The 25,815-nt window shown below is 41.8% G+C and overlaps 1 protein-coding gene across 6 annotated transcripts in view; it reads right to left on the reverse strand.

The window, feature by feature from the left end:
* PTPN2 (protein tyrosine phosphatase, non-receptor type 2) overlaps positions 1-25,815 on the reverse strand; it is a 68,123-nt gene that overhangs the window by 21,944 nt on the left and 20,364 nt on the right. For all 6 annotated transcript variants that reach the window (XM_027525555.1, XM_027525559.1, XM_027525558.1 and 3 more), the window contains exons 2-5: positions 25,493-25,583; positions 12,053-12,153; positions 6,775-6,873; positions 1,081-1,218 (exon numbers count right to left, since the gene is read on the reverse strand). In XM_027525555.1, the coding sequence (XP_027381356.1) occupies positions 1,081-1,218; positions 6,775-6,873; positions 12,053-12,153; positions 25,493-25,583 (429 nt within the window). The remainder of the gene's footprint in view (positions 1-1,080; positions 1,219-6,774; positions 6,874-12,052; positions 12,154-25,492; positions 25,584-25,815) is intronic.

Here is a 25,815-nt window from a genome sequence, read left to right on the forward strand (position 1 = left end):
GTTCTCATGGAAGCTGGACCCAGTCAGATGCACACAGTACACACCTATGCTTATGTCACAAAGGACAGGTGTTTTAGGAGATAACCACAAAAGATAATTCGGCACATCTAGAAAGTGTATATACCTCCCTTCTCCACAATTTTTTTTTTTCTTTTGGATTAATGATCACACATTAATACTCAATTCACTTAATACTTAACTAAAACAGTATCTTGCTTTATAGACCAGATACATCCCTGAAGCCATTTCTGGGCAAACATTTTCATATTTTCTAGTTTTTCTAGTTTCTGAGTGTATCTCAGAATCACTCTTAGTTCATATTTTTTCGTTATTCTAAATACAAACCAAAGAAAGCAAAGAGGTGAATGGGAAGAGGGGGAACTATGTTGATGCTTAGACAACAACAGTAGGGTCACAACCAACTGCGTGCCTGTTTCTCACCCAGGCACCAAGGAACGAGTCTTACATTTTTGGAAAAAATCCAAACAAACACTGATGAGGTCATACGGTAAATTTATTTCACCATTTTCACCAGCTCAATAAAGACACATTTCCATGTGACAAACCCCTCGAATTAGCAACTCTCTCCAAGCGTCAAGAACAAGAGCTAGCATTTCCCAGGCACGTGCTCTGTACCAGTGCCTTTGCACATATCTCCTCACATGATACCCATGTCCTCACTTGATGTCACAAATGTGAACAGGGAGGCACCACGGCCACCCCCTACAGACAAGGGGGGCCTGGGCAGGGATCACTGAGCAGCAGCACTGGATGTAAACCCAGGCTGCCCAATTCTAAAGCCCTCTCCCTCAATCTTCAACCAAGTATAATACTGATCAGTTGCTCAGAATCCTCATATATCAACCTGAACTTCACAATTCTTAGTTTCCAGCATTTCTTAAGAATTCTCAGAGTGCCACCACATATGGGAACAAAATCTATGAGGACATGGTTATGGCTGTGAACCATTACAGGCATTGCTGCAATGAATAGGCTGCCCCAAACTTCAAATCTAAGAACAAAGAATAATCCTTAAAGTCACCACATGAAGCCCCATAGTCTGGGCACAAGCAGTCTTACCCTGGTGTTTCCTAACTGCAACAGATGGACTGTGTAATAGGACTTCACGTCCTCTGACAGGAACTTCACGCTGAAGCCCGTTTCCTTAAACAGCATCTCCCGGTCATCTTTTGTAGGCCAGTACTGTGCACATTTAACCTAAAGTTAAGAACATAGACATAATGAAACCACAAAAAGCTGGAAAGGAAAACAAACCACACACAAGCTATATATTTTTCAAGTACCCCAATCTAGGAACAATCACACTATGTTTGATGTTTAATGTATTTTAATAAGATTGACATCTTATAAATGCAGTTTGTAAAATGTTCTTATAACTTACACACTTAAAAAAACAGATATCATGTTCATAAAATGAAAATCAAGTTGTCATTTCTAAAGCAGGATAACCTGTATTTCAACATCATACTGGTATTTACTCAATGTTTCTTTAAATATAAAACTCTTGCAAGAATTGTATCTTCAAACAGTACCGAAAGGCTTTATTTTATAAGTACTTTCCATAAGCTATAACAAACCTAGACAGCATATTAAAAAGCAGGGATATCACTTCGCCAATAAAGGTCCATAAAGTCAAAGCTATGGCTTTTCCAGTAGTCATGTCTGGATGTGAGAGTTGGACCATAAAGAAGGCTGAGCACCAAAGAATTGATGCTTTTGAACTGTGGTGCTAGACAAGACTTTTGAGAGTCCCTTGGACTGCAAGGAGATGAAGCCAAGTCAATTCTAAAGGAAATCAACCCTGAATATTCACTGGAAGAACTGTTGCCAAAGCTGAAGCTCCAATACTTTGGCTACCTGATGCAATGAATCGACTTACTAGAAAAGACCCTGATGCTGGGAAAGACTGAAGGCAGGAGAAGGGGGTGATAGAGGATGAGATGGTTGGATGTCATCACTGACTCAAAAGGCGTAAATTTGAGCAAACTCTGGGAGACAATGAAGGACAGAAAAGCCCAGTGTGCTGCAGTCTATGAGGTAGCAAAGAATTGGACATGACTTAGCAACTGAACAACATTTTCCATAAATACCTGTTAATCTGCTACTAAATACTATATATCTAGCAATAACATTGCATACTTATATACTAAAAGTCAGGGGAAAGAATCAGAAGATAAGCCCCCTTTACCTAGAACTGTTACATTTTGGCAGAACTACTGACGTGGAATTAACATTTTGTGACAATAAAAGCATCTCCCCAAAAGCCAAACTGTGAGGCCAGCAGGCTGCGATGAGGTGAACTAGAGCCACTTCATTGGGAAAAACACTAGGAAAACATCCCTGTAAAATATGGTCGTTTCTCCTTTTAGATATCACAAACAGGTACAAATAACAATCAAGAAAAATACTTCCAAAACAAATGAATGCTATGAGCTAATACTGTGAAAGTGCTGCATGCAATATGCCAGCAAATTTGGAAAACTCAGCAGTGGCCACAGGACTGGAAAAGGTCAGTTTTCATTCCAATCCCAAAGAAAGGCAATGCCAAAGAATGCTCAAACTACCACACAATTGCACTCATCTCACACACTAGTAAAGTAATGCTCAAAATTCTCCAAGCCAGGCTTCAGCAATATGTGAACCGTGAACTTCCTGATGTTCAAGCTGGTTTTAGAAAAGGCAGAGGAACCAGAGATCAAATTGCCAACATCCGCTGGATCATGGAAAAAGCAAGAGAGTTTCAGAAAAGCATCTATTTCTGCTTTATTGACTACGCCAAAGCCTTTGACTGTGTGGATCACAATAAACTGTGGAAAATTCTGAAAGAGATGGGAATACCAGAACACCTGATCTGCCTCTTGAGAAATTTGTATGGAGGTCAGGAAGCAACAGTTAGAACTGGACATGGAACAACAGACTGGTTCCAAATAGGAAAAGGAGTACGTCAAGGCTGTATATTGTCACCCTGTTTATTTAACTTATATGCAGAGTACATCATGAGAAACGCTGGGCTGGAAGAAACACAAGCTGGAATCAAGATTGCCGGGAGAAATATCAATCACCTCAGATATGCAGATGACACCACCCTTATGGCTGAAAGTGAAGAGGAACTCAAAAGCCTCTTGATGAAAGTGAAAGGGGAGAGTGAAAAAGTTGGCTTAAAGCTCAACATTCAGAAAACGAAGATCATGGCATCCGGTCCCATCACTTCATGGGAAATAGATGGGGAAACAGTGGAAACAGTGTCAGACTTTATTTTTCTGGGCTCCAAAATCACTGCAGATGGTGACTGCAGCCATGAAATTAAGACGCTTACTCCTTGGAAGGAAAGTTTTGACCAACCTAGATAGCATCTTCAAAAGCAGAGACATTACTTTGCCAACAAAGGTCGGTCTAGTCAAGGCTATGGTTTTTCCTGTGGTCATGTATGGATGTGAAAGTTGGACTGTGAAGAAGGCTGAGCACTGAAGAACTGATGCTTTTGAACTGTGGTGTTGGAGAAGACTCTTGAGAGTCCCTTGGACTGCAAGGAGATCCAACAGTCCATTCTGAAGGAGATCAGCCCTGGGATTTCTTTGGAAGGAATGATGCTACAGGTGAAACTCCAGTACTTTGGCCACCTCATGCGAAGAGTTGATTCATTGGAAAAGACTCTGATGTTGGGAGGGATTGGAGGCAAGAGGAGAAGGGGACGACAGAGGATGAGATGGCTGGATGGCATCACTGACTCAATGGCCGTGAGTCTGGGTGAACTCCGGGAGTTGGTGATGGACAGGGAAGCCTGGCGTGCTGCGATTCATGGGGTCGCAAAGAGTCGGACACGACTGAGCGACTGATCTGATCTGATCTGATCTGAATACTTCAAAAGCTGCTAAAAGACATTAAAAAAACAAAATGACATAGGAAATGAAAGAGCATAAATTATAACAACTCATAAATGATGTGCCAGAAGAGAAAAAAGAATCAAAAGTAACAGAACACATCATTTCATAAACAAAGACTAATTGATTAAAGGGAACAGGGCTGTGAATAAACACGACAGATGATGCCTTAAGAGAAAAAGGACATTTTTAAAATAAAAAGGAAATAAAGAGAGACCAGTAGGCAATGAAAATCTAACACATATGTGTAACAGAAGGCCCTGGGAGAAGAACAGTAAGGCAAGCAAGGGAACAGAATAAATGTCAACAAGTATAATTCAACAAAAATTTTTCTTTAAAAGAAAGAAAAAAATGCCTGAAATCACATAATAAAATAGCACACTCTGTCCCTGGACAAACTGACCCAGAATGACCAGCACAGACACATTTCAGTACAATCAATAGGATCTGAAGAAAAAAAAATCCTTTGGGTAAAAGACTAAGTAACTAATAAAGGAAAGAGAGTAAGATGTGCCTTTGTGACAGGAACATGCCAGAAGGAAATGGGTAATACCATCAAGTTGCTCAAAAAGCAAATGTGAGCCAAAGATTTTATATTCTGCCAAACAGACTCTTCAGCATCAAGCCAGCAGAGGTATTGTCATCAACACACAAGAAACTGGGACCAGGGCACCCATCCTCAGGATCTTCTGAGTGTGAGCTACACACAGAGCAACCAGAGACTCAACGACAGATGCATATCTACACAAAAGGGACTTAAGAGAGACTAAAACATGCGGTAAACTCTGATGATGGAGGTAAAGCACAACTTGAGAAAAAGAGGATGAGAGAAAACATTTTAAACTGTTTTCAGTAGTTATTTTAGTGATGGACTGATTTTGTTATTACAAATACTTTCTGTGTGCAATATGGGACAGAGTAAATGAGCATAAGACATTCAACATCACTAGTATCTCTGAGAACCAGAATTCATGGTGAATCAACCCTACAGTCCTAAATTTTAATATCAGTATCAAATATCAGAGTATCAGTACAAAAAAAAAAAAAAAGAGGAAGAAGCATCAGTATCAGTATGAACACTAGTGTTATCTTAACATACAAACATAATTTTCCTTAACTGTTCACTGAAAAGACCAACCCATAAGAACAAAGATTACTATTTTTGCTATGATCTTGAAATACCACTGCTCACCAAAAGAAACCAAGGCTTCTTAAATAAACAGCTGATTCGCACAGGAAAGCACAAGATAAGCCTGCAACAGGGAGTCCTTCCAGACATCAAAGGAGCTAGTAAGACTCTTTGGTTTTTGTTAAAAGAACTCAGGGCCCAACCCAAAAAGCCTCCTCTGGCCAATGAAGGGACAATTTGACTACAAGTAAGAATAACAATGGGCTTCCAAGGTGGGTCAGTGGTAAGGAATCCGTCTGCCAAGTAGGAGGCGCCAATTAGATCCCTGCATAGATTCCTCAAGTTCCCCTGAGGAAGGCATGGCAACTCAGTCCAGTATTCTCACCTGGGAAATCCCATGGACAGAGGAGCCTGGCAGGCTACAGCACACGGGGTCGCAAAACAGTTGGACACAACTTTCATGACTAAACAACAAGGATAATAACTGCCATGGAGTGAACTGAATCAAGGTGTTTAATAAAGTCATGACTTCACAGCATTGATCTCCTCCCACCCCCACACCAAGAAAACCTAAGTGGTGACATATTGAGGATACGTGGGAATCAACTTCTTTTGAAAAATGCTTTTCCTACATCAAGGTGGTAGGTAACTAGAGTGGGAGCCTTTTTTTTTTTTTTAATAGAAGCATTTCAACCAAAACTCAAGAAGAAACAATAAAGCTGGAATATCACTATAATCCTAATTAATTAAGGAACTAAACACTGACCAGCAGCAGCTGCTGACATCATTATGCTGACAAACAGGGTATCACCACACACGAGGCAACCTCAACTATCAAACTTGACTTTTATTGAACATCTAGATGAAGGTGATTTCTGATTGCTGGTGGCAAGCTCCTCTTTTTATTACAGTATTTATTCTGTAGAATGAGATGAAACCCATAATCCTCCAGCTGACAACGATGCTCAAATGTCCCAACAACAGCACCCGAATCACTTGGGTCTGTGGGTCACCGTGCAAGCACGAAAACCACTGCAGAGACTATGTTGACACTGCAGGATACCATGGTGTGGCAACAACACTGCAGACTGGAACAGACTAGAAGCACCTTCACTGCCGCTGAAAACCAGCAGCTATTAACTCAGGAAAAAAGCAAGAATTCGGGATCTGAAGGAGCAGAAAAGCCTAGACCTCAGGGCTGGAAGAGATCTGACAGATAACACTTTCTAATTTTCATGTTTGACAGAAGAGGACCCTCAAGCCACAGAAGCTGAAGACTTAACCACCATCACACCACTAATTAGCATTGGATTTTAAACTGCACCTCAAACGTCAATAAATCTATACGTATCAATACTCACTACATCCTGACATAAGAGCCAGTGGTAGTTTATAAAGGTTTTAGAAACCTGTCACTTCAATTCTTCATAAAATTTCCAGGATTCTGTTAATAATAAAGATTCTGATAAAGCCTACGAATTCCAAAGATCTAAGTACCACAACTGGCCAGTACTCACTCCATTATACTTATGTTTGGAGGGCAGTGGTCCACAGTTGTTATTTAAATATTTAAGGTAATAAAGGAAAATGATAGGTTAGTTCCAGTCAGAATCACCCTGACTTTAGTTTTTAGTAATTAAAGGCCAAAACTAATGAATGACTATCCCAAAAGAAGTAAGAAAATATTTGTAGGTTAACAATCACAGACTGTACAGTAAGTTGTAAATACCAAGTATTACTCACCGAGTCTTTCTCCACAATTCGGTTTAGCATGACAACTGCTTTGGTCTTTTGCTGCCAAACCATGAGCCAGAAATGACAACCTGTATTAGGAAGTGGACCCTGTAAGACAGAGAAAAAACAGCAGGTGAGAGGAGGAGGGGACTGACGCTCCAAGGACATGCCTTCCAGGAAGCTTCGCATCTGAGAACAGGAGATCGGGTCACAGAATATCAATCCAGACTCTAAACCCACCTGAACTAAAAACAGGTCTCTGTTAGTTGGATTACTGATTATCAACGATCAAAACTGACTTTTATTTACTTAGGCAGAAAAGAAAAATTCCCAGGCTATCAGGTAGCTCTCTGAATTGAGGGATGGAGAATAAGGCTTGGGCAGGAAAAAAGGCCAAGAGAAGATTTTGTCCCAAGGGGTGTGGGCTTGGGGCAGCACTCCCGACCAGTCACCACTGTCACCCTTTGAGGGCACTGCAATCCTCAGGTGGCTGCAGTGGGTGCAGGTTAACAGGTTTGACTGTTCCTTGAGTAACTCAACAAGCAGTCACCTGTGGGATGCCGGGGGCTGGGTCTGCCTGGAGCTTCAGCTCCACCCAGAAGACAAGGCCATTCAAGTGGTGCTACACTAAAAGCAGCTTCAGGGCCATTGTATCCCAGCTCTGTAGTGGATGTTCTGGAAATATTACCTGAGCTAATAAACTCCATGCTCTCAGTTATACCAATGTTAGAAGGGACCAAGAACCCTGAAGAGCTGCACCCTCAGGTTTGAGGAGCCGTTCCCCTTACTGAGTACATATTTTTCAAAGTTTGAGCTACTTCCAAAACCACACAGTGCAAAGATAAAAACAGCCATGAGAAGACCCCCAGTAAAATGAATGCCTTCTCTTTCATCTAAAAAAATGGATGGATCAGGTCTCTAATGAAGTCACTGCTTAGTGTGTACACACACACACACACACACACACACACACACATTCTACAGTGGTTCTAAAAGGGAAAGAAGGGTTCTCAGCTCTTCCACTTACCAGCAATACAACCTATTATCTTCTACAAAATGGAGATCTATACCAAGGCATCAGCAGGTATACATTTTTAATTTTCATAAAACTCAGAAAAAAGGATGACAAAAATTATAAGCAACAAAAGACAAGCAGAATAACTGCAGTTTCAATAAACATTTAGTGTCTCTGGTTTTTGCTGTCCTTTGAAATATTTTCTGTGCATGTTCTCTGTCCCAAGATACTAGGGACAAAGGCAAAAGCAGTCCCAGCTGTCACAGCTTACATCGGAGGTGAAGAACGGAAACACACCCAGCCCCACCAGAGCGAGGGCTGAGCCTGGGTATGCAGGAGCAGGAAGGGTACCAGCGCAGAGCCTTAAAAACGAGGAGGTGCTGACACATGGAGGGGAGAGGGGAGGGATCAGGTCCATTCCCAGTGTCAGGGCACTCCTGGGAAAGAAGGTGACACAGAGAACCCACAGGAAACCACACCTGCCAAGTGAGAGGTGCTCGACCCCAGGAAACAGTCAATGATCTTTTCTTTACAGAATGAAGGAATATGACCAGATTGGTATATCGCAAAAATTTCTCTAGAGGAATTGTTAAAGATGGACTAGAAATGAGGGACTGGTGGCAAAGAAGTAAGTTGAAAAGCTACTACATTGGTGTAGATGAAAGAGAGCTCCAGAGAAGGGCAGGGCAGCAGAAAACAGGAGAGAATTCGACAGATAAGGACAGCTTTAACCCAGATGACAAAAATAGGACAGGGGCTAGCTTAGTGTAAAAGAAAGAAGGAAAAGAAAAAAAAGAGTTTGACACAGAAAAGGAAGAATTTGTGACATCAAGTGGTCCTGTGGGTAGATGCTGGAAGCTCTGGGACAGGGGGTAGGGGGGACTCGGGAAATAATCCAAAGCTGAAGACAGTGAGTCCACTAGAATGAGGGCAGAGGGCCTGGGTCAGGACACAAAGGAAAGCCCAAATGGACAGGAGATTTAACCTAGGGTATTAGTTGGGTATTTTCTTTTTCATGAAGGGATTTACAATGTTTTATAAAAGGATTATTACTATCATTGAAAGAAAGTGAAAGAAAGTGAAGTCGCTCAGTCGTGTCTGACTGACTCTTTGCGACCCTGTGGACTGCAGCCCACCAGGCTCCTCTGTCCATGTGATTCTCTAGTAATTACTATCATTACTACTATAATAAAAAGCAGTAACAATGCCGCAATGAACACTCCATGGAGTACTCACCGTATTACTTGGAACTACATGAGTTTTTATTAGCACTATTCTACAGATCACAGAGATACATATTGATAACATACACACTTGACTCCTGAACAACAGGGGTTTGAACTACAGGGGTCCAGATACAGACAGATTTTTCAATAAATACACAGTCAGTCCTTTTAGCCATGGTTATGCATCCACAGGATCAACAACCTCAGACAGCAAACTTAATACATGATTGTGACTCAATGAATCTGTGTATGTGGGGCCAGGACAGAAGGGACAATGATGGGACCTGAGCACCTGGGGGCTTTGGCATTGCAGAGGGTCCTGGAAGCAAACCGCACAGTGCTACGGGATGACGCTACACCTTGGGGAACTGAGGAATGAATCCAAGGGCATATCACAATTTCAGGGCAGCAGATCTGAATAATTAAAAGCAGAACCATGCAGCCTATGGAGACCATGAGGCCTCACCCTACTTGTTGTATGACCTTTGTAAAGTTATCTGATGTTCCTTGTCTCTTTAGATGACTCCTCATGTTAACATAAGGATAATAAGAGTATTTACCACAAAGGGTTATCCTGAGGCTTAAGTTATATAAAATATAGAAAAATGTTAAAAACTGCAACCTGTTACTATTTACAACAGTCAAGACATGGAAGCCATCTAAGTGTTCATCCACAGAGGAATGATTAAAGAAGATGTGTGGTACACATATATAAAGAAGATCTGTGGTACATATATACATTGGAATATTGGTCAGCCATAAACAAATAATGAAATAATGCCATTTGCAGCAATGTGGATGGACCTAGAGATTATCAGTCTAAGTAATTCAAAGACAAATATATGATATCACGTATATGTGGATTCTAGACTATGATACAAAAGAATTTATTCACAAAACAGAAACAGACTCGCAGACATAGAACGTAAGCATACTTTTGGTTACCAAAGGGGAATGGGAGGAGGGATAAGTTAGGAGTTTGGGATTAACAGATACACACTACCATATATAAAGTAAACAACAAGAATTTACCGTGTAGCTCAGGGAACTATATTCAACATCTTATAATGACCTACCATGGAAAAGAATCTGAAAAAGAATATATATATATGTATGCGTGTATACATGTATAACTGAATCACTTTGCTGCACACTAGTATCTAACACAGTATGGTAAGTCAACTGTAGTTTAGTAAAAAATAAATAAAAGATTGCTAGCTGTTGTTAATTTTACTTCCCTCTAGGATGTGAAGTTCATACTAGCAGTTTTATGAATGGCTGTTTCATTCACACAATGCCACCACAAGGCAGGCATTCAAAGCTTTGCTGGATGAACGAACAGGATTCAAGCAGACACCATGAGTCCAGAGTCCAGCCTTTTTCTTAAGAAACAAAGGTTCAAAATATGGTTCCAGAGAGTTGAAGTGGTGAGTACAGACTAGGTGGGGGTGAAACCTGAATCAGAATCTTGAGAAACAATTACATTTTTAGAGACTAAGATGACAAAGAGGAAAGGACAAACAAGACTGAAAAAAGAGAATAAGAAAGGGTGTGCTAAGGAATCTAGGGTAATTATTCTTTTCTATTTTTAACATGGCTTTTAAAAACAGAAAGTGAAATTTTCAACTCTAAAAATGACTATTAAAAACATCATGAATGCACATAAGAAAAACTTCAAATATAACAGAAAATGGCAAAGTGAATTCTGTATTTTTTCCTAATTCCCAGAAACAATCGGTACTAATAGCATGTGTATAATTTATTTAGCCAGCTCCTTACAGACTGTTTCTGTCCTACTATTTTTGGTCCTGTGCCATTAAGCTATAACAAATACTCTCACATTTACCTTCATGTCTTTACATATTAGACCTCTAAGTACTATAAACTTTTAAATCTGTGGTTCTGACAGGTGAGAAGTGGTAACTGATTCCTGGTTTAAATTTAGAAAAATTGAGCATCTTTTCCATATATATTGTCTACCTTTACTTCCCTGCTGTAAACTGTGAATTTATGTTCCTTGCCAGTTTTTTTCATAGATTTTCTTTTTGTTTTTGACTTACAGGAGCTGCTTTATGCCAAGTAAAAAAGAGTAATGAATTTTTGTTTTCTGTGAATTACAGATAGCCTAACAGTTGATAGGTACATTCATCTGAACATCTTACCATTTTCAACAGTTTTCACTTTCAGTAACAGGTTATTCTAATCTGAAATGGGTTCTTTAAAAATCTCAAACATTACAAATATACAGTTTATCTTTTTTTCAATTTAATTATAGTTGATTTACAATACTGTGTTAGTTACAGGTATACAACAAAGTGATTCAGTTACATATATATATTTTTTTTTCAGATTATTTTCCTTTATAGGTTATAACAAGATACTTAATAATACAGTTTATCTTTGGAATAATTAAAAATCACTAGCTGGGAAATGGCAGCACTGTTAATTAAATCTGTAATCTGATAAACAAAGGATAGCTGGTGTGGATAAACCCAAATCATTTCTGCTATCTCAGAGTGAAAGAACAGTGCCAATGGAGCACGGGTGCGGCCGGTGTGTTGAGAAGGGAGGAGGCTCAAGAGGCCAGTGGGCTCTCAGGCCACCCCATCAGTGGTCCAGGCACCCTGCTCACACCCTCACCTAACACCCAAGACTTGTCCATACTGAAAATACACACCAGGCCAGGGAAGAGAAGAGTTTTCGCGCCTCTGGTCCTGATTCAAGTGAAGAGAAGCAGAAGGAACAAAGTATCCACCAACCGAGACTTTGTACCAAACTTACAGCAAGGAGGACAGCTGGCCAGAAAAGAACCAGCTGGCCAAACCTCATGAACAACTTTCCTGCAGAGAATGTGTAACAGTAACAATTGCTTTTATCTTAAATATACACAGCTGTAAAATATTATGTTACCATTCATTACAAGACAATAGAAAAACCTGAAACAGCCATTTCATCACCAAAAGAAGTCAGGACACACTTTCTGCTCCATCCTAAAGCAGACCCCAGGAATGGCAGTCAGGCCTCCACTCCATGTCACCCCACTTGCCTGGGTTAAGATGTAGCTCCTCTGTGCCTCCTCTATGTCAACTAAGCTGGCATTAATATAATCATTTTCAGCATTCTGCAGCTTAACACGACTGTGATCATCTGAAACAGAAAATGATAAACCATATCGTCATTTCAAACTTGCATTTCTTTTTTATTTGAATATTAATTTTCTGGGTATTTATAAAATGACAGAAAAAACAAAGAAAAATAAATTAGCATCACAACTGAGTTAAATCCCAAATTATTCCTTTTTTTAAAAAGTGCAAAGATGAAATCCTTTTGTTACTGTGTGTTAGAAGGAAGTGCTGCTGTTGGTGGTAGATTAGCTGCTGTTTAAGTAGAAAAACTGATGAAAGAGTAAAACACAGTAAAAGGAATAAAGTACCGATCTTCCCAAAAGAAAAAGGATGGTTAAGACTCCTGGTGCTTAAGAACTAACAAGTTTTCCTACAAAAATCAACGGCCTCCAAAAAATAAGACCGGACAGATCCCACCATAAAACTACATTTCATTTTCTTCCTGCCTCAACAGATCTGCATTCAGCTATATTTTAATAATTTTTATGCTTTTGAACTGTGGTGTTGGAGAAGACTCTTGAGAGTCCCTTGGACTGCAAGGAGATCCAACCAGTCAACCCTAAAGGAAATCAGTCCTGAATATTCAGCGGAAGGACTAATGCTGAAGCTGAAACTCCAATACTTTGGCCACCTGATGTGAAGAACTGACTCATAGGAAAAGACACTGATGCTGGGAAAGATTGAAGGCAGAAGGGGATGACAGAGGATGAGATAGTTGGACGGCATCACTGACTCGATGGACATGAGTTTGAGCAAGCTCCGGGAGTTGGTGATGAACAGGGAAGTGCTGCAGTCCATGGGGTCACAAAGAATCGGACATGACTGAGCGACTGAACCGAACTGAACTAATTAGATTAAGTGCTAAGCTATATTTAACACATTTGGAATATGCCAACTCTGTAACAGACACGTAAAAGTCCTTCATTACTTGGGCTGTGTCAAATACTTTTAGTTTTTAAACGTGAAGATATCACAGATTTAGAATTTGTGCTAATGTAAACAGATGGAGCACAGAACTTTACCTTCTATCACTATGGTAGGAGGGAAGATGCTAAGAGAGGAAGAATGCATGTAACAACAGGATTAGCATTCACTTGGAATATTAAATACACACCTGGCAGAATCACAGGACTGAATTACAACCTACATGCATCTTTGATGTCTAGCTGGAGAATACCTTCTGGTATAAACTGTGCCCCTCAAGGAAATACCAAATAACCATTCTCTTCCCCACTCTTAAACTGAAAGAGTTGTTCATATTATCTCCATATGAAAGAAAATGTTAAACAGTTTTAGTTTCGCACATAATTTATATGAAATGTTTCTGCTGGATTGAACCCAAGACCTCCGTAAATATTACACGTCATTGGCCAACAGGAAAAGCAAAGATCTTGTTATAGTAAATCACTTATACTAGTGTTCTCGGAAAGATGATGTCAACAGTCACTTTTTTTTTTAAACAGTCACTTCTTTTTTTTAAGTTTGATCACTCTTTAATGGTTATGTGAGACAGCAAAAAGTTCAGCTATATAATTAACAAAATAAAGTCCATATGCCTCCCAGATAACACCAATCAGAAGAACAATGCATCCCTAAAATTCAAATTCCCCTAAAATATAATCCCAAAGGAATGTGTTTCCTCATGTTGTAATCTCCATAAGAACACAAACAGAGACTAATCTTATCTATTCCACAAGTGAAGAAGCAATTTGCAAAAGAAGCAAGAATCCATAAACGCCAAGTCTCCCCTCAAAGGGAGTTCCAGCAGGTCATCCAGACCCTTCCATAAGCCAAGAGAAAGACTTCAGGGGGGTTTTCAGGACATCTGACCCCTGCCTTCTGGACTCTGCACTGGATTCACTGTTATTTTCCCTCCTGTATTACTCTACACCTGGTGTCACTCCAGGTCATTAAATACAAGAGTCACATACCCCAAGAAGCACAGATGGGGTCCCCAGAACCCCGGTTCTAAATGGTGGGGAGCAGCAGGTCACTATAGAAACGGCACCCCGGAAAGGAAGGAAATCCTTGGCAAACTCTAGCCATTTAGAACTGGCTACAAGTTTTTGAACCTATGTTTTTGCCTCAGGACTAATTAAAAAAAAAAAAAACCCTATACTTATATCATTTTAATTCTTCTGTTCCACTAAAAAAGATTTTTTAATAAAAAATTAAACTCATGTAACTTTTTGATTCAGAAGAGAATCTGTGCAGAGAAAAAAACATGAGTTTTTTGTGTTAAATTAACACTGTCTACAAAGTAAGTATACACATTTCAGGAAGTGAAACTTCAAAGCCTTTTTATGAGGAATTGTGACTCTATGATTTATATATTCTCTAGCAATGGTAACAAAGACAAAGCCTCTTCTTCCCTGAAGACTCAGTCACCATGTGGTCTGAAATACCTTTGAGGGTGACACAGGTCCCCTGCCCGAGATCAATGTCTCCTCTCCCTGCCCATCAAGTCTGGTCAGCCCCAAATCTGTGAAGAGTTCACTCCAAACCAACCTCTGACTTTTCAGGAAAAAACCCGGGAAGTGACCTGCTCTCTCCTCTCCCATAGAAGCTGATTCTACCTAGGGACCTCTGAGATGAGACTATCAAAAGCCAGAGTCCACGGACTTCCTGGGGGTCCAGCAGCTAAGACTCCACACTCCCTAAGCAGGGTTTGAACCAGTTTCGACCCTGGTTGGGTAATTAGATCCTGCAGGCTGAAACTAAGAGCCGGTGCAGCCAAATATACATTAAAAACAAGCAAACAAAAACTAAACATCCAAAACAATAGAGACACATAGCTTCGGGGCATCAGCAAGGAGCAAGCCCACAGCACCTCCTCCTCATTCTAAGTGTACTTAGAGTGTTACTCCCTCTCCCCAGTCACCTACAGGATCCAGCAAAGGGAGAAAATGAACATGATTCAAACTGCATGAGAGGCCACAAAAGCAACCAAACCACACTGCACAGGAAATCTGATTTCTCAACATCTAACACCACCAGCAGCAGGACGACCAAGAACACATGCTTTCCTGCACAGTGGCATCATCGTGGGGGACAAAGAAACGCACGCCCCACAGAACCACGGCCCTCAAGTTAGATTAGGCAAACTTCCGATGAAGAGTCCCCAGGCCTCCCACCTCACAGTCTGTTTTCTGAGAAATGGTTCCATCTGTCAAGAAATGACTGGCTCGAGCTGCCTGAGCTGACAACACAGATCAGCTTCCTCTTTCAATACTGCCACAATGAGCTCTTTCTCCCACCCCACCCACCTCCCCACCCACAGTTTCACCCTTTTTCATTATTGTAAAGACATCTCCTTCTGGAAAGTCTTTCAGGTCAAGCAGGAAGGGCTCACATTTATGCTGAGGCAGACATCAGGAATAATTAACAGAAATTGGGCAGAAGACCAATCTCCCCGCAAGTCAGGCTCCATTTTCAACCAGGCATAGGGTGGGGGCCTACGTTTCCAATACTGATTTCCATACTGCATGGTAATTCCCTGCAAATGAGGCAAGCATCTGACTGCGTCAGCTCCCTTCAACCCTACAAGGAGAATGCTGTGTGCTGTGTGCTTAGTCGCTCAGTCATGTCCCACTCTTCAAGACCCCATTCCAGGCAAGAATGCTGGAGTGGGTTGCCATGCCCTCTTCTAGGGGATCTTCCCAACCCAGGGATCAAACCCAGGTCTCCCACATTGCAGGTGGATTCTTTACTATCTGAGCCACCAGGGAAGCCCAAGAATACTGGAGTGGGTAGCCTATCCCTTTGCCAGGGGAATTCCCCGACCCAGGAATCGAACTGAGGTCTCCTGCACTGCAGGTGGATTCTTTACTAGCTGAGCTACCAGGGAAGCCCACAAGGAGAATTTTCGAGGACAAGTAATATGAACTTTCCCTCATGAATCAAGCAGTGAACCAAAAGCAGTTGTTTCCTCTGCCCCCTCTGAAAAAAAAACCCTGCTGGCTGAATGGTTCCTTCTCTGACAATATAACCAACCACAGTCTGGGCAGGACCCACAGGATACACCTGAACAGCTCACTTCCTCCACCCTAGCCTCCAAGCTGAGATGTGAGCATTTCAGTCTCCACTGCACCCTAGAGAAGCAGGAGCAGAGGCCCAGAGGTGCCCTTGAGCCCCCTAACCCTGCGCTGTCTCCCACCCTGCTCCCTGCCTCCACCTCACGCACACACACACAGTCACCCTTCTGAACACCTGGCCCAGGACTTCTCCTCTCGTGGAAGGTCCCCACGTGCATCCCTTCACCAGACAATCTGCTCTCTATACTGACCACCTTCCACACCCCTCAACACATATGCTGGAAGCCAGACAACCAGGACAGAGACATTACATGTTCCACAGCCTCCAACCAGAGGCCAGCTGCTCACACGTGTCCATCTCTCCATCCGCCGTGACTTCAAGTTCCTAAACTTGACAGAACAGTGTTAACTGAACATTCTGCCTCCACACACCCCCAAACTGAAAAGGGCTCTTGAATCCACCCCCAGAGTCTCTGGGATGGAAACAGGACTTGGGAGGTGTCCTCACAAAATGGGTGAGATTCCCAATGCAGCTCGATCATGGACACCTTCCCCATCCAACACCACACAGGGGTCTGGCACAGTCATGAGCAGCTCACCACTTCCTTCAAACTCGTACTTCTCCTCAGAGAAAGAGCCTAAAAGTTGAAAGGGAAAGAGAGCGGGGGAACGGACTTCTTCCCTTTCCACCCACAAACCCAAGAGCACCCGGCAAACCTCTCAGACCAAGTATGCATGCCCCAGCCCCTGGAGCCCATCCATAGTCCCCAGAGCTCACCTGCTCAGAAAGGGGATGGCAATGAGCAAGACAATCAAGTAAGTTACCTGTCACACAGCAATAAATCCTCTGGGAAAAAGAGTCCCTGGGAGAAAGAGCCCCATAAAAGGGAGCTGCGTTGGGGGGGTGGAGGGGGGCACTGGGATTCTGAACAGGGTGGTCAAAGTGGGCCTCGCCATGCACTGACACTTCAGCAGAGACTTGGAGGGGGTCAGTCACATGAATATTTGGGTTGAGAGTACGCCAAGCACAGAGACTGAAGACTACAACAGGTACGGGCCTTCGGTCCGGGGACACAACAGACTGTGCCACCAGCCCCAAGAACAAAGGGAAGAGGAGCCCCTGCAACTCAGGTTCAGAGTTAAGAAATCCTGAACTGATTCATTAGCCTCAACTCCTGAATCCAACTATCACAAAATGGGAAATCTACTTCCCTCTTCTTAAAGCAACTACCAGGCACAGTATCCAACAATCTAGGCTACCAAGTGCTCAAGCATTGTTTATACAATAAACTCCACAAAATGTTCATATTCAAATTGCTAAGTTGTGGTGGAATCTTTTTAGAATGACAGATCACTAATTCAGTTCAGTTGCTCAGTCGTGTCTGATTCTTCATGATCCCATGGACTGCAGTACTTGGCTGTCCATCACCAATTCCTGGAGCTTGCTCAAACTCATGTCCATTGAGTTGGTGATCCCATTCAACCATCACATCCTCTGTTATCCCCTTCTCCTCTTGCCTTCAATCTTTCCCAGCATCAGGGTCTTTTCCAGTGAGTGAGTTCTTCTCATCAGGTGGCCAAAGTATTGGAGTTTCAGCTTAAGCATCAGTCCTTCAAGGAATATTCAGGATTGATTTCCTTTAGGATGAACTGGTTTGATCTCCTTGCAGTCCAAGGGACTCTCAAGAGTCTTCTCCAACACCACAGTTCAAAAGCATCAATTCTTTGGCACTCAGCTTTCTTTATGGTCCAACTCTCACATCCACACATGACTACTGGAAAAACCATAGCTTTGACTAGACAGATCTTTGTTGGCAAAGTAATGTCTCTGCTTTTTATTATGCTGTCTAGGTTGGTCAGAGCTTTTCTTCCAAGGAGCAAGCGTCTTTTAATTTCATGGCTGCAGTTACCATCTGCAGTGATTTTGGAGCCCAAGAAAATAAAGTCTGTCACTGTTCCCACTGTTTCCCCATCTATTTCCCATGAAGGTACCAGATGCCATGATTTTAGTTTTCTGAATTCTGAGTTTTAAGCCAGCTTTTTCACTCTCCTCTTTCACTTTCATCAAGAGGCTCTTTAGTTCTTCTTTGCTTTCTGCTATGAAAGCATCTGCGCATCTGAGATTATTGATATTTCTCTCTGCAATCACGATTCCAATTTGTGCTTCATCTAGCCCAGCATTTCACATGATGTACTTTGCACAGAAGTTAAATAAGCAGGGTGACAATATACAGCCTTGATGTAACCCTTTCCCAATTTGGAACCGATCAGTTGTTCTATTTCTAGTTCTAACTATTGCTTCTTGACCTGCATACAGATTTCTCAGGAGGCAGGTAAGGTGGTCAGGTATTCACATCTCTTTAAGAATTTTCCAGGGTTTGTTGTGATCCACAAAGTCAAAGGCTTTGGCGTAGTCAATAAAGCAGATGTTTTTCTGGAACTCTCTTGCTTTTTCGATGATCCAACGGATGTTGGCTATTTTATCTCTGGTTCCTCTACCTTTTCTAAATCCAGCTTGAACATCTGGAAGTTCATGGCTTATGTACTGTTGAAGGTTGGCTTGGAGAATTTTGAGCATTTCTTTGCTAGCGTGTGAGCTGCGTGCAATTGTGCAGTAGCTTGAACATTCTTTGGCATTGCCTTTCTTTGGGATTGGAATGAAAACTGACCTTTTCCAGTCCAGATCACTATTAAACCTCCCTACTATGCCAAAGCCTTTGTGTGGATCACAATAAACTGTGGAAAATTCTTCAAGAGATGGGAATACCAGACCACCTGACCTGCCTCTTGAGAAACCTATATGCAGGTCAGGAAGCAACAGTTAGAACTGGACATGGAACAACAGACTGGTTCCAAATAGGAAAAGGAGTACGTCAAAGCTGTATATTGTCACTCTGCTTATTTAACTTCTATGCAGAGTACATCACGAGAAACGCTGGACTGGAAGAAACACAAGCTGGAATCAAGATTGCTGGGAGAAATATCAATAACTTCAGATATGCAAATGACACCATCCTTATGGCAGAAAGTGAAGAGGAACTGAAAAGCCTCTTGATAAAAGTGAAAGAGGAGAGTGAAAAAGTTGGCTTAAAGCTCAACATTCAGAAAACAAAGATCATGGCATCTGGTCCCATCACTTCATGGCAAATAGATGGGGAAACAGTGGCAGACTTTATTTTTGGGGGCTCCAAAATCACTGCAGATGGTGACTGCAGCCATGAAATTAAAAGACGCTTATTCCTTGGAAGGAACCTAGATAGCATATTGGAAAGCAGAGACATTACTTTGCCAACAAAGGTCCATCTAGTCAAGGCTATGGTTTTTCCAGCGGTCATGTATGGATGTGAGAGTTGGATTGTGAAGAAAGCTGAGCACCGAAGAATTGATGCTTTTGAACTGTGGTGTTGGAGAAGACTCTTTTTTTTTTGGGGGGGAAGACTCTTGAGAGTCCCTTGGACTGCAAGGAGATCCAACCAGTCCATCCTAAAGGAGATCAGTCCTGGGTGTTCTTTGGAAGGAATGATGCTAAAGCTGAAACTCCAGTACTTTGGCCACCTCATGCGAAGAGCTGACTCATTGGAAAAGACTCTGATGCTGGGAGGGATTGAGGGCAGGAGGAGAAGGGGACGACAGAGGATGAGATGGCTGGATGGTATCACCAACTCGATGGACATGAGTTTGATTGAACTCCAGGAGATGGTGATGGACAGGGAGGCCTGGCGTGCTGCGATTCATGGGGTCGCAAAGAGTCGGACATGACTGAGCAACTGAACTGAAATATCAGCAGGTGAAACTATAACTGACTTGAGGAGTGAAGTAACTCAGCAAAACAAGAGCTCAGAAAGCTCCAGGACCTTTTAGTAGAGGCGACTGGAACAGTATGGTCAGATGAAACAGTTGTCAGGGAGGTGTGTTGGGGGGGTGGTACCTGGCCTCTGGGGTCTGCTCTGTTCCCCGCCCCCCACCAAAGGACAATATGAAGTGGAAGTAGTGTTCGTGGACACCCTTGTTTTGTCCTCAAGTTTTAGAAAATGTTTGTAACATGTTATCGTTAACAGTGACGTGGGGCCTCCCCTGTGGTCTAGAGGCTGACTCTGAGCTCCCCATGAAGGGTGCCCAGGTTCGATCCCTGAGCAGGGAACTAGATCCCACATGCCACAACTAAGACTCAGCAGAGCCAAATAAATTAATTAAATTTTTTTTTTAACAAAACACAGTGATGTGACTGTTGGTGTCATCTCAAGTTACAGAACTTTCCTTCTGTTTGATATATGTTTTGTTCTTAATCAGGAGCAAGAATGGACTTTAAATAATCTTTCTCCATCTATAAGATATTCATATGGCTTTTTCTCTTTTACCTTGTTACTAAGATTAACTACATTTAAAGACTGTCTAATGCTAAGCCACTCTTGTATTCCTAAAACTAATATAGATATTGCCATATTCAGTTTGCTAACCTTTCTTTAGGATGTTTACATCTACATCCATGACACAGGTACGCATGTAACTTTTATTCCTCTTACTAAACTTTTCTGCTTTGGACATCCAAATTACCCATCTAACAGCCTCACAAAAGGAACTGGGGAGTATTCTCTTTCTGTTCTCTGGGAGAGCTTTCATTATTATAAGACATGCCTGTTAAAACAGCTAGTCTCAGTGAATTCTCAATGCAAAATTGTTTATTAATTAATTTAACTTATTTAGCTGTCACAGGCCTCCTTAGACTCTATTTCTCCTTTAATCTACAATGGTAAATGCTATTTTTCCAGGAGTCTGTTCTACTTCTTCTAAGTGATCACATTTATTGCCATAATTGTTTACAGTAGTCTAGCTTTTAAAGTCATTTTACATCTGTATTTTGTTCCCCTTTTCTCCTAATACTATTTATATGCATCTGCCTCTGTCTGGTTTTTGTATATTTGTGTTATTTTTCTTATTCAATCTTGCTAGTTGATTAGTCTTATTAAGGAACCAACATTTGATTTTATTTGGTCCTGTGTATGGTCCCATTGATTTCCATTCTGCTTTTATTTTTGTATTATTTCCTTTCTGCCTTTTTTTTTTTTTTTTTTTTGGTGTTTATCCTGTTACTTTTACTCTAAATTACGTTAGACAGTTAGCACTTTAATTTTCAACCTTCTGTTCTAATACAAACATTTAAAACAGTATTTTTTTACAGTACTGTTTTTGCTGCTTTATGCAAGTTTTGCTAAGTAGATTTTACCTATTGTTCATTTTTAAGTTTCCATTATGATTTCATCTTGACCCATGAATCACTTAGAAATCTTTAAATAAATCTCCAAATTTATAGGAATTTTTATCTTTTTATTAATAATCTATAATTTAATCGCATTACGGTCAAAGAACATGGCCTGTATGGCAGTAATTCTTAAACTGTGTCAAGATTTACTTTTACAGCCTAGTCAATGGTCCATCTATTACAAGTATTCCATGCAGTCTTAGAAGAATGTGAATTCTCTAATTGCTAGACATAAGGTTCTATATTTTTCTTATTAAATTAAGCTTAACTGTGCAGTCTAAACCTTCCACTTCTTTACTATTATTTTGCCTTAAGAAATCTGTGAACATAGAATTATCAATGTCTTTCTGTAATCCTAGTCATTTCTGCCTTATATATTTACCTGGAGACTATTAGGTGAATACAAATGTCACAGCTGACACTGGCCTGTGCATTCAGAGAAGCTATGCCATTTCTTGAGATCTTTTTGTAGGAGGTGGAGAGCACAGAAAGCCTGAATCTTTTCCTTACTTCCTCCCCACCGAGTAATTTATTTAAAACGTGTGCTTAATGAGAATCTTGTTTTGCAGCAGTAAGAAACCATGGACTGTCTAACCTGCCACACAACTGGAATCTGAAGTCCATGTGTTACTTTAAATACTGAAGGATGAACCTTGAGGACATTATGCTGTGAGGAGTAAGCCCATCACAAGAAGAACCACTGTATGATTCATTTTCTGTGAAGCATCTAAAGTGATCAGAGTCTGAGAAAAGAGGAAGCAGGATGGTGACAGCCAGGGGCTGGAGGAGGGGTGGCATTTCAGCCACACAAGATGACAAGACCTGTGGTCCAGCAACATGCATACAGCCACCAACATGGGTGACAGACACCTAAAAACTGCTAAAAGAGTAAACTTATGGTATGTGTTTTTATCACAAAAACAACAAACAAAAAACTATTCTTTCATGGCCAGAGAAAACAAAAGGCTGGGACTTCCTCTTATATCAAACAGTAAACTGGGATTTCTATGTGCAAAGCAAATAGTGAGGAAGATTTCAGAACCTGGCAGCTGTCTCTGACAGTACAAATACAATCCTCAATGTGATTACTACAACCTCTATTTTCTCAGTCAACCACCTTTCTGCTCATCTCTTCTACAATCACCTCATGGTTAACTGAGACAAATGAGGCATCTTTCAGTCACAGCAATTACATAAAGACTGTGGACTTCTTAAAATTCTATTTCAAAACACCCCTCTTTGAACATGCATCTCATATTCATACCTCCAAATGTAGTTTCAAGCTGGATACATAACAATTGTGTAAGGAATTTGTTTAAAAATACATTTCCAGACTTGGTGAATCAAAATTCAGAAAGATCTAAAACTCTGAATTAAGAAAAGAACCAATTCTTTTCGATTATTTGCAAACATCATTGTCTGCTTTGCACTCAGTATTATCTTTTTTTCCACATGAGGTATTATCTATTTTTATTTCCTGTATGGATGGGAAAAATAAATGCTGGTTTAAAATAGACTATTTTATTAAAAAACAAAAGTTACTATCTTAAAAGCCGTCCCTAACTCCCCAAGCAGAACTGAGCACCTCCCAACACACATAGCATAGCAGGTACGAACCCCCACACCGCACATATACGGTGAGCGGGCAGGGTGTGTGGACTTACGGTCCTTGCACACAGAGCAGGCATAGAGCTGGTTTTCAGTACAGGTTTTCTGAACAAGGCAACAACCATACAAGTCTATGTATGGAAATGATAGGATGACTTTCAATCAGGACAGGTTTGCCAGCACCACCTTAAGGGCTTTTAAAAAACACTTCTTCTGTCATCTGGATTTAGCAGGAGTCCCCAGTCTTCCCTGGTGGCTCAGATGGTAAAGAATCCGCCTGCAATGCAGGAGACATGGGCTTAATCCCTGGGTTGGGAAGATCTCCTGGAGAAGGGAACAGCTACCCACTCCAGTATTCTTGCCTGGAGAATCCCATGGACAGAAGAGCCTGGAGGGCTACAGTCACTGGGGTTGCAAAGGGTCGGACACAACTTAGAGACTAAACAACAAGTCACCAACCAGACATGGGAACTGAATGGGAGAGAAGTATGAGTTTCCAGCTGCAGCAAGTATGTGGCTAGTGGTCCAGTACGAATATGGGGTATAAGGTAGAAAGAGCAGGAGTAGGGCCAGGACTGAGGGATGTGGGAGGAATCCTTAGCCTGAGGTGGCCACGGGACAGCAAGACAGAGATAGGTCACAAGAAGTGGGTGAATGGGTCTGTATCTGAGGAGACACAGGCTGCAGACAAGATCCGGGGCCATAAGCAGAAACATGGCAACTGAACTCACACAAGATGGGAGAGGGAGCAGGAGGGGCAGACAGACAGAGCCCTCAAGTTGAAGACAACTGAGGAAAGAAGCTCTGAACAGGGGTGATCACCCAGAGGAGTGACAGCAAAATTAAGACTGACGTGAGGAAGGAAGGCATGGCTGCCAATGTCAAAAATCACATAGGGATAAGAAAAGACAATGGCAGAAAGTCCCTCACTGCAAGAGAAAACCAGAGAGTGAACAGCACTTCAGAATAAAAGTTTCCGTAGGGAGGCTGGGGTAGAACCAGGGGCTGAAGAATACGTGGGTGATGAGGCTGGACAGACAGACTGTGTGATGCATTCTTCCAGGACTGTATGTACATGTGTGGGCACACACGTGCCTGTGTCCACGTAGCTGTGGACACAGCTGGACTAAGTCACAGCTGCAATGGATATGGGGGATGACATCAGAAGACACTGGAGCACATGTGAAAAATAAAGGAAGAGAGTTCTTAGAAAGAGGCTGAAGATGGGAGGAAGAGTGGTGCTGTGATGGCAGACAGGGAGGCCGGGAGAAGGCCCTGGGCACAGACATGCCCAGCACCCAGGCAGCTCGGAGGACGCCGCCCACGCTCGCCCACTGAAACCAAACTCGGGGAGTCCTGTGGCCAGTGAAGCTGCCTCAGGCAGTATGTGAAGGAGGCCTGCTGCTACTGCTAAGTCGCTTCAGTCGTGTCTGACTCTGTGCAACCCCATAGACGGCAGCCCACCAGGCTTCCCCGTCCCTGGGATTCTCCAGGCAAGAACATTGGAGTGGGTTGCCATTTCCTCCTCCAATGCATGAAAGTGAAAAGTGAAAGTGAAGTTGCTCAGTCATGTCCAACTCTTAGCGACCCTATGGACTGCAGCCTACCAGGCTCCTCCGTTAACGGGATTTTCCAGGCAAAAGTACTGGAGTGGGGTGCCATTGCCTTCTCCGGAAGGAGGCCTCAACCAGGACAAAAATAAAATCACCTGAACACATTTTAAAAGCCCTGATATTACAACTGTTCACAAAACCATGTATGTGTGTACCCACATGAGCACAACGGAATCGAAATCCAACCACTGACAGATCGTGCTCAGGACAGGAAACCACCAGAGTGTGTGGCCTCGTGGGAGGAGAGCTTGATCTGTACCTGCAGGATCCAACTGAATTTAAAAGGACACACATTTACACAGACAAATACCAAAAGGATATAAACCTTAAAGTTTTTAAGTCATGAGAGTTTTCCCTTTACACATTTTTATGTTTTAAAACTTTTCTATAGTATGCACATACTACTTTTTCATTTTAGGCAGAAAAAGCAAACTATATGAATAAATATTTAAATACTTATAAAAGCTATAGAATAATATGAAAAGTATATAGATATATATGAGTACACATACATATATAATTATGATTATTTTGAAAGAACAAAAATCAAGTGGAAAAAAAAAGGTTGGTAGCAAATACATAGAGTAAATGGTGGCTGTGTTGAAAGAGGAGGTAATTACAGGCAATTTCCCCTCCTTCCACAATTTCATACCTCAAAAGTTTTCTTTAAAGAGCGCGTATATATGTCGATACAAAAAAAAAAAAAAAAACCCACCATGCTCATCAACCTTGACCCCAACATTTTCTGCCATGTCCTGTGTCCTACAACAAACCAGCACACACACAAACACACACACACACACACACACACACGCGCGCGCGCGCCACCCCGCCATGAGTACTTACATGGGCTCACATCTCTGTATCTGTTTCGATTTCTGTTTTCAGGGAACTTGGCCACTCTATGAGGATAGTCATGGGACTCACTGCGAATTTCCTTAAAATAACAAAAATATATTTTAACATTTCTCTTAAACTTTATATAGCAAAAAGATAGTTTCCCAGCCTGTATAAAATAACTTTCACTGAGCACTTAGGACATGCCCAGCGCCTCTGTCAAGTCTCAGCACACCAATGGAAACACTGTCTCCCTCACTGTGTGTGTCAGGGGAACAGGCTAGGGGCTGAATGATCTACCAGGTCCACGGAGCTGACAGCCTGGGACCCCA

Source organism: Bos indicus x Bos taurus, chromosome 24, assembly GCF_003369695.1.
Source record: "Bos indicus x Bos taurus breed Angus x Brahman F1 hybrid chromosome 24, Bos_hybrid_MaternalHap_v2.0, whole genome shotgun sequence".
NCBI classification, from domain to species: Eukaryota; Metazoa; Chordata; class Mammalia; order Artiodactyla; family Bovidae; genus Bos; species Bos indicus x Bos taurus.